The sequence below is a fragment of the Mytilus trossulus genome, chromosome 1 (assembly GCF_036588685.1).
Source record: "Mytilus trossulus isolate FHL-02 chromosome 1, PNRI_Mtr1.1.1.hap1, whole genome shotgun sequence".
NCBI lineage: Eukaryota > Metazoa > Mollusca > Bivalvia > Mytilida > Mytilidae > Mytilus > Mytilus trossulus.
This window is the reverse complement of record NC_086373.1, coordinates 44959695-44972134: the sequence shown is the minus strand read 5'-3', so window position 1 is coordinate 44972134 and position 12440 is coordinate 44959695. Positions and strand designations below refer to the sequence as shown.

At 33.4% G+C, this 12440-nt stretch overlaps 1 protein-coding gene across 3 annotated transcripts in view; it reads right to left on the bottom strand.

Moving 5' to 3' along the window:
• Positions 1 to 12440, bottom strand: part of LOC134725374 (serine-rich adhesin for platelets-like) — a 151774-nt gene that overhangs the window by 15837 nt on the left and 123497 nt on the right. For 2 of the 3 annotated variants that reach the window (XM_063589143.1, XM_063589169.1), the window contains 2 exons: positions 9424 to 9547; positions 7099 to 7208 (listed from right to left, as the gene is read on the bottom strand). In XM_063589143.1, coding sequence (XP_063445213.1) covers positions 7099 to 7208; positions 9424 to 9547 — 234 coding nt within the window. The remainder of the gene's footprint in view (positions 1 to 7098; positions 7209 to 9423; positions 9548 to 12440) is intronic. The other variant, XM_063589151.1, reaches the window with a different exon arrangement.

Here is a 12440-nt window from a genome sequence, read left to right as displayed (position 1 = left end):
ACATTTTGAATTGCTGAATGTATTGACATGTGTAATTTCTACAATAATAAGCCATAAAACTCACATGTTGCACCTAAAAATCCTCTTTTTATCAAATTTTATTACATTCTAAAGCGGCACAGAAGCCAGAAAACGCCCGGTGTTTATGTTTGACGCCGGAAGCATACCTATGACGTCATCTAGTTTTGGGACCATAGAAGATAACATCATTTCGCGGAATTTTCTTTAATAAAGATTTTACACTGAAAAAATGATTAAAATTTAATTATGAACTTGTTTTGCAATAGAATAGAGATAACTGTATTGTATTTGAAGCTTTTCGGACGTCCATCGGTAGTTTTACTGTCGCAAATACCCGTTTACCTGTCTCCGCTACGCGTCGCCAGGTAAACTAAATTTGCGACAGTAAAACTACCGATGGACGTCCTTAAAGCTTCAAATACAATACAGTTATCTCTTAATTACCTGAAAAGTAAACTGGTAGGTGACGCAAAATATGCGATTTCTGGATTAAATGTGTCACATGAAAACTATATTGTGGCAGTGAAAATTCTTAAAGAAAGGTTTGGGAATGTCCAAGATGTGATTGATTTGCACTACTGTGAGATGATAAATTTACAATGCCCTTCGAATAAAACATATTCATTGAGGTTATTCATAGATAAGTGGACCGTCTTTTAAGAAGTCTTGAAGTATTGAAACAAAGTGTAGACCAAGATATATTTGTATCAATGGTGCGTTCAAAATTACCACAGGAAGTGATGCTGCAACTTGAAATTCAAAAAGGAACTACAGAAAAATGGTGTGTGCGATCTTTATGTGCTAGATTAATGGATTATCTAGTGGCAAAGGAAAGATCGGATAAAAGTGATGTTCAAAAGGATAGTCAAAATAGTCAAAACAATAACGGAGCAAATTCTTTGTCAAAACGAAATCAGTTTCGAGGAAATGTTTCTAAATATCAAAACGGATCACGTCAGTTTCAAAACAGAAGTACAACCGAAGCACTTGTAGTGAACGGAAATGATACTTCGCCAAACTCATCTTATTTTGATAAGTGTAGATTTTGTCAAGGAAAGCATTGGAGTGATGAATGTCCTAAATACAAAACTATTGATGAAAGGAAAGCTCAGTTGAAAGGTAGTTGTTACAAGTGTTTACGTAAGACACATAAATCAGCTGATTGTAAAAAAGGAAAATTGTGTATACATTGTGGTGTCTTGAAAAGTCATAACCGGAGCTTATGCCCCAAAAAGTTCAGATCAGGATTAACCAGTGTCCATTTGAGTGAGGAATATAATAATTCGTCTAGTGGATTAAGTAGTGGCGTGGAACAATTATTAACAAGTTTAAGTGAACAGAGAGAAACTACATCGGAGAATATGTTAATATCATCTAGTGAAATTGTTCTTATGCAGACTGCTAAAGTTGAAATGAACAATCGAAATGATTCTTTAAAACAAACCACAAGATTGTTGTTCGACTCCGGATCTCAGAGAACCTACATTTCTCAAAAGTAAGCCTCAAAGTTGAAATTGAAATTTGAATGAGACGAGGAAATTACAATAGTTACGATTGGAATTGAGAAGGCCAGAACTGTGAAAACCGCATCAACTAGTTTGTGTATTCGATTGAATAATGGAAAAGTGTTGAAAATTTCGGCTAACGTTGTGACAGTTATCAGTGGAACTGTTCAACAGAGAAGATTAGATACATCTTCGATTGAAAATGTGAGACATTTTGTAAAGGACGTTGAATTAGCAGATGTCATACCAATCCAATACGAAACGTCTACTGTAGATTTGTTGATTGGGAATGATCACTATTTTGATTTCATTCTTGGACAAAGGATTGCAATTCAACCTGGTTTGTATCTACTAGCTTCTAAGTTGGGATGGATAATCACAGGAAAAACTAAATAAAATGATTATTCACGAGAGGATATTGAGAGTAGTTTCCTGATCATGTCATACACAGGATCAAATGTACCAAAAACTGATACATGTATTACGTCTGTCCCTTACGTTACAGATCTGTGGAATTTGGAGACAATAGGAATTAGTTAAGATGAAAACTCGACGGAAGACTCTAGAGTCTTATAAATGTTAAAGGAAACGTTAGCATATTCAAATGGAAGGTACTACGTGACATGGCCATGGAAGAGTGACAATTTTGACTTACCAGTGAATAGAGTTTTAGCTTTGTCTCGACTAAAATCGTGTTTAGCAAGGATGAGAAAGAAACCAGAATTACTGGAAAAATATAATTCTGTTATTCAAGAGCAATTAGATAGAGGTATAGTTGAAAAAGTGAAAGAACATAGTACAGAGGGATTGAACCATTATATTCCACATCATGCTGTTATAACGCCAAATAAAACGACGACGGATAATCTATGATGCGTCGGCAAAACCAAATAATGAAGTCAATAGTCTAAACGAGTGCTTGTATCGTGAGCCAGTCCTTTTAAAGAATCTGTGTGGAATATTTATGAGATTTCGTTTGAATCAAGTTGCAATTGTTGCTGACATAGAAAAAACATTTCTCCAGGTCGGATTACAGAAAAATGATCGTGATGTTACACGGTTTCTATGGCTAAAGAATTACATAGATGGGTATGCTTCCGATGCTAACCTCCAGGAGTATAGATTTTGCAGAGATCCCTTCGGAATAATGTGAAGTCCATTTCTATTAGCAGCTACAGTCGAATGTCATTTAGACACATACCAGTCGCCTATAGCCAGGAAAAGAAAAAAATAACATTTATGTTGATAATTTGATTTCTGGTTGCACATCGGTAGCTGAATCATTGGAGTTTTATTCAGACGCTAAACATATATTTCAAAATGCTTCAATGAATTTAAGAGAATGGATTTCCAGTAACAAACGTTCAATGAATTATTGCCGACCAAAGACAGGACGGATGTGTTTGAAACATGTGTACTTGGTCTTCTCTGGAATACTGACATGAATGTATTGTATGTGAAATCAGCAAAAAAATACAATGTGTTCTGGAATTTCAACAAAGAGAAAAACATTGAGTGAACTAGTGTTTGATCCAATGGGTTTCTTCTCGCCTGTCATAGTCAGTGGTAAAATCTTTCTTCAAGATTTATGGAAAAGGAACTTAAAATGGGACGATGAGATATGTGGACATGATAAGCCGAAATGGATAGCATAAGTGCCGAATTAAGGAAAATCTCAGAAGTCTCTATTCCAAGATTCATAGGATTAGAAGCTAACCAAAATAATGTGAAATATAAGTTATTATGTTTCTGCGATGCATCGAAAAGAGTCTATTCAACTGCGATATACCTTCATCAATCAAACGGAAACGCAACAAAATGTGATTTGATTTTCTCAAAATTGAGACTAGCCCCTATTAAGGGTATGACCATCCCGAAGTAAGAACTGATGGCAGTTCTCATTGGTGTTAGAAGTCTGAAGTTCGTAAAAACAGAACTGACACTAGTGATTGACAAGACGTTTCTATGGACAGATTCACAATGTTAAAGTTAAAGAAATTACAAGCCATAAAGATATAAGTTTTATGTATGTCTCTGCAAAGGAAAACCCAGCAGATGTTGCAATACGTGGTACGTTAGTACAAAAACTCAGAAGTGATCACCTTTGGTGGCACGGTCCTAGTTGGCTGGAACAAGACGAGAATACTTGGGAAAATATTTATGATGATGATGCTACTAATCAGAAAGTTAATAACCAATTCAAGTGAACTTAGAACAAGTGAAGACCAAAAGGAAAGTGCATTTGTTAGTGAAAATGGACAAGAAATCACGAGTAATAAAATGCCATACAACATGGATATCACAAGATTCTCATCATACCTCAAACCTATTAGAGTTACTGCCTGGATTGAAATGTTCATTTCTAAGATCAGGAGGATTCCCTCAAATAGTGAGAAATATTTATCTGTTAAAGAAACCAGGAAAGCTGAGAAAATGTGGATTAAAAGTGTCAAAAGAAAGAGTTTTGCTGAAGTGTTTAACTCAATTCATACAGGTCAGAAGGACAATTTAAAAGTTCAATTAGGAGTTTTCTTAGATAATGATAACATATTGCGTTGCAGAGGAAGATTTGAAAATGCAGATACTAGTGAATGTGTTAAATTTCCTATTCTTCTTCCTCGTGGGGAGACTTTCACCCGACTTCTTGTTGAAAAAACTCACGAAGAACTTTTTCATAGTGGTGTTTCTCATACATTGTGTAGGATCAGGAACAAGTTTTGGATTCCACAAGGAAGAGCTACTGTTAGGCAAATATTACGGCATTGTAAAACATGCAAGAGATTTGAAGGTGGTCCTTTCAAAATGCCAAATAGGGCTCCTTTTCCAAGATCAAGAGTCTCAAGAAGCTTGCCTTTTCAAGGAACTGGTCTTGATTACCTTGGTCCAGTTTATGTGAAGGATTGTACTGTGATGAAGAAAAGATGGATTTGTTTATTTACATGTTTTGTAACACGGGCCATTCATCTGGAAATTGTGAATGACATGACAACTGAGGAATTCGTTTGTGCATTTCGTAGATTTGTATTGACAAGAGGAACACCAAATGAGGTTATTACCGATAACGCTTCTCCGTTTAAGTTAGGAAGTGAAACCATAAAATCAGTCTGGGAAAATACAATTATCAAAAATGAAATAGTACAAAATTATATGTCCAGCTACGGAATTCAATGGAAATTTATAACAGAATTTGGACCTTGGATGATCGGATTCTATGAGCGCTTAGTTGGGCTCGTTAAGCGTTGTCTAAGCAAAACATTGAGAACACGGTATGTTTCAGAGGTTCAGGTATTGACCCTGTTGAAGGAAATAGAAGCTGTGATAAATTCGAGACCACTAGTGTATGTCGATGAAGAACTGAAATCGAGAACGTTAACCCCAAATCATTTCCTTGCGATTAATTCACAAAATGGAATTCCTGATGTCGATTATGATTTGAAAGATCCTTCTTACAAAACGTGTGAAATATCATCTGAAAAACTGAAGAAGCTATGGCGAAAAGGACAAAATGGGATAAGACTTTATAAGTTTGATTAACTTGTATCTCATCCCTTTTACACATTTACGCAAATAAAATATGTTTAAACTGAAAGGACAAAATATATTAAACTCGTTTTGGAAAACTTTGAGAGAAGAATATCTTCTAAATTTAAGAGAAAGAAAAAAAATTGACTTAAAGTGTGGAAAAATAAAGTCTACAGTATCTCCAAGTATTGGGATTGTAGTAATGATAAAAGAAAATTTACCAAGAGGAATGTGGAAATTGGGGAGGATTGTAAAGTTGATTCACAGTTACGATGGCCAGTTAAGGTCGTTTAAAGTGAGATTAGCCAATGGAAATATAATTGGTCGTCCACTTAATTTGTTGTATCCATTAGAAATAGATGAAGTTTCAAACGATGATCCAAAATCACAAGACTTTACAATTATTCCAAAAGAAAGAGAAATGCCAAAAAGACCTAGTATCGGGAAGTCGGGAGAAATTGCCAAAAAGAAAATTCAAGAGTTAAATGTATGATCGATATACATGTGTTGTTGTGTTGATAATATTTGTTTAAAGTTATATTTAGAAATAATTCAAATGAATAGAGTGCGCCCAAATTTTATATTGTGTTCAATGAAGCATTCAATCTCTGAAATTTAAACGGAGCTGCAATTTAAACGGAGCTTGATTTTGCATGATTTTTCTCATTCAATTTAAACGGAGCTTGAGTTTGCACGAGTTTCTCATTCAGTGTATAGGTGGTTGTATAAAAACCGATCTATTGAATATAAATTTTCATTCGCATAGTTACCGAAGCCACGATGTATGCTTGCTTAATTTGCCACAAGGAATATAAACACGAGAAGAATCACATACGCCATATTAAGGAACACCATGCTGGCCTAGAGTCGTACGTATGACTGCACAGAGGATAAATGCAGTTCAACATTTATCAGAAGAGGCTACTTGTTTAATCATTTAACTACCATTCATGGCATCGAAAAAGAGTTGGCTAGACGTAAATCGTTATCTGCAGAAAGAAGGTCAAGTAGCAACACTGAACAATAATATGATGATGTTAGAGTGGATGATACCATTCTAGACCAGATAAACGATGCTATAGAAACGGAAAAACAAAAGGTAGTACCATCAATGAGTGTTGAAGAATTTCTAGACAGTTTGGATACTATTAGTGATGACGAAATAAATGACTGTACAGCTACAGATGAGCATACAGAAGAATGTGAATATACAAGTAAAGATGTCGACTCATGTGGTACAAGTGATGCAGAGAGCCGACACAATTCTTGTGGTAATATATCTGATTACTGCAAGTCGGATGATCAACCTACTAGTGACATTAACAATAATATAAATGAGACAATTATAGTCAGTGATGATGACGACGTTGCTATAAATGATGAGAGATCCCTGGTGACCCTGGCAACTCAACTATACAGCAGACAGTGATTCTTACTTTTCAAAGAACTCTTACAACTATTGGTGGACAGACATATGTGTCAGACTATAATATTGAACAGGACATTTATGAACATTTGATTCATTGATACTTATAACTGTTTAACGTTGAGTGGGGAGTGTCGCGAAGCGTAGATTATGTATTTCAAATTATTACTCCGTTGATTGTTTAACTTAAATCCGTTCTTTGTTTACAACTCCATCTTTTGTTTTATATGATCCTGTCATTGTTAAATGTGCTCCTTTCATTGTTTTATGCGCTCCTTTCATTGTGTTATATTTACTATATAAAGCCAGAAGAGCTTAATAAAAAATAATGTTATTGTATATGTATCGATGTTAATATTGATGGAATAAATAATCAAGAAAGTACTGTGAGTTTTTATATTACAAAATAATTCAATTTCAAATGCTTGTGTAACAAGGACTTCACAACACCTAGGGATGTTATATCATGATCAATTCCAATTGACCTCTTTAAAAATTATTAACTTTTAATTTCTTACTTTTACCTGATAGAAAGTTTACTAAATGGCAAAAAATTGCAATATAGACTTCAGCTACTGTGATACTAGACGCTTTAGGTGCAAATAGACATGATTTATTACTTACAATCTGAATATAAGAGCTAAACCTAAGATAATAAGAATTAAACTTAGAAAAGCTCCAACTACTGCCACTCCTATCACCCAAGGCTCTGTATCATTGCTCTCTACAATTCCCTTAAATGTAAAACAAAAGATCAAATTAAGACATGTTTACACGTCATGTCACCAAATTCTGTATATGTACCACACTCAGAAATTTAACATGGAGTTTAAACCAAAAACATGTAATGACCTCACTCCTCTTCGTAGAAATTATTTTAAAATTGAAAATGGAACTGGGGAATGTGTCGAAGAGACAACAACCCGACCATAGAGCAGACAAGGCCGAAGGCCACCAATGAATCTTCAATGAAGCGAGAAACTCCCGCACCCGGAGGAGTCCTTCAGATAGCCCCATCACAAATATGTATACTAGTTCAGTGTTGAACGTCATACTAAACTCCGAATTATACACAAAAAACTAAAATTAAAAATCATACAAGACTAACAAAAGCCAGAGGCTTCTTACTTGGGACAGGCGCAAAAATGCGGTGGCGTTTAGCATTTCATGGCTTGAAATTCAGATTTAACATTTAAAAGGGAAGATTTTTTACGTTCACACGAGATAAAAAAAAAACCCAACCGGAAACATATTGTGTTCTTGGAAACTTCGGGTGATATGAATAGCAGTATTTGCCTTCTTGAGTAAATGTAAAATATTAATTTCAAGCTAGGGAATGCTACCATAGTTTCATCTTTAATAAAGACAACTGCTCCTAAGAGTTTAAACCTAGTTCATTTCGCTTTTTTTTCAAATGAAAATGGTTATTTTCCATCGGCGTAATGTCTCCTCTGAACGTTTGAAAGTCCTATTTGAATAAACATTATCGAACAGAAGATTTCATTTTAAGCATAATGGTTTGTCAAAACAAAACTGCCAGTAGAAAATTTCATTTCAATTCAATCTTTCATGTATCTAGTCAGACTTTTCACTTAAAACATAAACCCCCTTCTAAAAGAGGTTGGTGTGTTGTTGAAATCACAATTTGTCATTTTGTACTGTTTGAAAGGACTTTTGTTGGAATTTAATACTCCCAAGGGACATAATTCAGCTTTTTCATAGATTAATACAGACAACAAAGGCAACTTTATAGCTGAGTATTTTGCAGATTTAATGTTTTAAGTGTCTAATATCCTTCTTTTTATAATCTCAAGATAGAATAATGTATTTTATAACCAGCTCTGAAATTTTGAACCACAATATGGCATATACTAAAGCATGGTAGTATTACATTTTCCCAGCATTAGGTTAGCCTTTTGTGTACCCGAGACAGGTGAAGGAAGTCAACTTATGAGCGCTGTGATTGGATGTAAGGGTACAATATATTTTTTATTTATCTATGAATAACTGCAGTTTGTATATTTATAATATAAATTTTAAAACCTATTGAAATATTTTCTAGAGAATTATTCGAAAAGGCTTCCAAAATTTCATAAATTTGGTGAAAAATGACGGTGGGCATGGATAACATAAACCAGCTCCGTTGGAAATTGGTTATGATACTATTTGGCTTCAATTTTTAGAATACAGTAATAATGTACAAACACCACACATAACTGTTTTATCCAAGTTTATATTATAAAAACTGGTAAATTTAGAAAATGTTAGTATTGTCGCCTAAGGCAGAATAAATAGTACCGTTTTCCCAATAGCTCCGCACCGTGATGCGAAGCAAAAAGAATATTGGGTAAATTTGAAAGAAGTCATTGTTAATCCTCTCAATATGCCTATTAAGAAAAAAATACAGGACAATTATAAAATTCCAGTTAAAAAAATATATTTAATACACATTCCAGTTAAAATTAAATTTAATAGTTATGATAAAGAAAGTATTTATTTTTTATACAGCAAAATTAAACTTGGACAAGATAAAGAACTTAACTTTTAGTACATGAACAACGATTTTGTTAAGAAAGTGTTTCACCAAACTCCGCATATGTATTGAAGAAGTAGATATTTAAAAATAAAACAAAGATTGATTGATTGTTGGTTGCTTCACGTCCAGTGGCAATTATTTCATGCATGTTCATGACGAGAACAAGTTAACAATAAATACAATAGGTAGGTCTGTAAAACAAGGAATATTTCCTCTTGGAGAGTAAAATAATGTGAAACTAATGATAAATCGGCTATTTTTTTTAAGACTGGTATCCGTGATAATTTTATTAAAGGAAATTATGCACAAGTTGCATCATTCTGTAGTCACTATATCGTAAAATATTTGACAAATGGACATTATTAGTTGTTTAAAGAATTTCAAAAGACGGTTCATGGTCGTTGAATAAATACCTGAGTTGAGGACGAAGCTGTGGTAGTCGTTGTGACAAGAGTTACTGCTGAGACTGTAATATTTAGGCTTATACCTAACTGTGCATCAATTGCGTTCACTAATGACTGTGTTAGGTTACCTTGTCTGGAAACAATAAATATGATCATTAAGCAAGACACATACATCATTTTCCCCCATATTTTGTAGATAACAAAACTGTTTGTATTGGTCTTGTAATTGCTCAACTATAGTGCATTTACAATATATAATTTCCAAAACATTGAGAAATCCAAAACCACATTCATCCAATAAATTTTAAACTTTACTCACAAATAATGTACATTTATCATAAACAGTAAATAGTGTTTTTAATAGTGTATAGATATAAGATAATTTACTAGTAGCAGATACTAATTCACACCAATAAGATACTATTTTTAATTTATCATCAATGTCTAAAGGATATCTACAAAGTTCTCCGTATACCATGTAGCTAGGTGTGGAATTTTTCAGTGTTAAAAGAAGTTTACAAAATTTCAGATGGATTCTTTCTATTATTTCAACATTACCATGCCCCCAAATTTCACATCCATACAAAAGTATGGGTTTCACAACTTGACACTGAATGGAAAGATTATATATGCGGCCTGGTTTCAACACATTAAACAAAGCTTTTGTGACTTTTCTGCTAGGTATTTCTGTGCTATTTTAGTATCACCAGTTTTAGATAATAATATGCCCAAATAGGTAAATTCTTTAACAATTTCAATGTCAGTGCCGTCTATACATATAGATTCTTACATTGGTACCAGTGGATTATCGGATTTATACAATCGAGATAGTTAAATTATCAATTTTAAAGTCCGAGCCGCCTCGGCGAGGACTTTAAAATTTATAATTTAACTATCGAGATTGGATAAATCCAATAATTCACGAGTAACTATGTAAGAATTTGTTTCTCTAATGATTAAAACATACATTTTCTTTTTTTTTTGTTAACCGAAAATCCCCTTCGAGTACCTTTCACATTGCACGAAGTTGTCAATTTCATTAACACCTGTTATAGTAATTTGATTCATTCCTATTAGCTAAAAAGGTCATGACCCTTAAAATCATCCAATGATCTTCTGAGATCACCGGCAACCACACGTTGATTAAATTGTTTTATACAATGGGTTCGGAAAGGGATAAATTTACATAGAATTAGAGAAATATATATATATTGTTTTATTAAAGTGCAGCCTGATATAACATTATAATACAATTATATCAAAAAGTAAAGACGGCATTCTTAAAGTAGTCGTTTAAGTATATATAATGCAAATAATATAGGAGATAAGTTTTCACATTGGCGGACACGTTTGTTACAAATTAAATAGTCCGACACATTATTTTTATGGGCACAAGATGTTTGCGCTTTTTTACCTGTAAAACGATAGGACATTTGCGCTTCAAATACTATGGACATTTGCGCTTTTAATTTTGATTCACCTGTATTAATTTGACCGGACATTTGCGCTTTTTACCTATAGTCGACTACCTGTAATCTTCATGAGAAGTTACCATTACGTAAATAAATTTAACTTAAATTTGCTATTAGTTAGTTCACATTTACACAGTCTTGAACATGGAGTTTAAAGTTATAGAGACTAGTAAAGGAAAAAAATGTATGATGGATTTTTATATCGTTTCGACAAAACCCTAAACATTGGAGACCTTTCATGGAGGTGTACCGTTACAAATTGTAATGCAAGAATTAAAACGGACAATGAGACTTCTAATATTCAGATGTTGAAGACCAAGTTGTTGACGATATGATGGCTGAAGCACTTAAAGAACCGAGATATTCCAAATTTGCAGACTACCTGACAGAAATTATGTTACAGTTGAATCGAGATTTTCACACAATGCACAGTTTAACACGACTCATCCTGTAATTTTTATATTTTTGAAGAGCATTATTGAACAACAGTCAGTAAATTATATTAAGATTCGGTACATTGATGAACAGGCTCCCCAATCAAGAATTGAGAAGGAGAAACTCGATCTTTTAGCTGTACATAAACTTTTAAACATATATCAACAATGTGTCCCAAGCCCGGATAAAAGAGGAGGAAAGTCATAGATAATATGTATAAAAAAAGCGCAAATGTCCTAAGTAAAAAGCGCAAATGTCAAGTTTTAAAAAGCGCAAATGTCCTATGTTTTGAAGCGCAAGTGTCCACAAAAAAAAAGCGCAAATGTCCTATGAAAAAGCGCAAACGTCCCGTGCCGATTTTTATACACGATATGTGTTTTACTATTTTCATATAAATGGATAATAACATTAAACATTTTCTCATTTATATATGTTGAGTGAGCAACTTAAACCAGAATCCATCACGCCAAATGGTATCCAAAGCTCTTTCGAAGTCTATAAATGGTGCAAATAACTTTTTTTTCTTTTGTTTCAAAATATAAAAAAAGCCGACAAAGTGAATAGATTGTCAGTCGTACTGTATTCAGATCTTAAACCACATTGACCTTCATCCAAAACATCAAAATTTTCGACAAATATCCTAATTCTTTCATTCAAAAGTGCTATGAATAATTTACTCATACAACTTAGAATAGTAATCAGGGGTGGTGTTCTCGAAGCTATCTTAGGATTAGGACGTGTCCAAAGTCTATCTTATGACAAGTCTTTGTCCTAAGTCGTGTTCTCGAAGCTCTCTTAACCTATGATATATCTCATTTTTCGTCCTAACTTTATGACACCCAATAAGGTGTCTTAAGAGCATCCTATCTTCATTCTAGTGTAATAATGTTTGGATTTCGCTTTTTGCTCATTATTTTACGTGAAAATGAACATGAAATGAAACGCACCATCGGTTATTAACTCGTATATAAAGAAATTGTGCATGATTTTAAACTTTGAACTTCGTGTTTCACAATATAATTACACAACAAATTTAATTCTCATTTCAAAACAAATTGTTTTCAAGTTTAAATAACAATCTTTTTTCATATAATTACATTGGTAATTATGCATTTAATT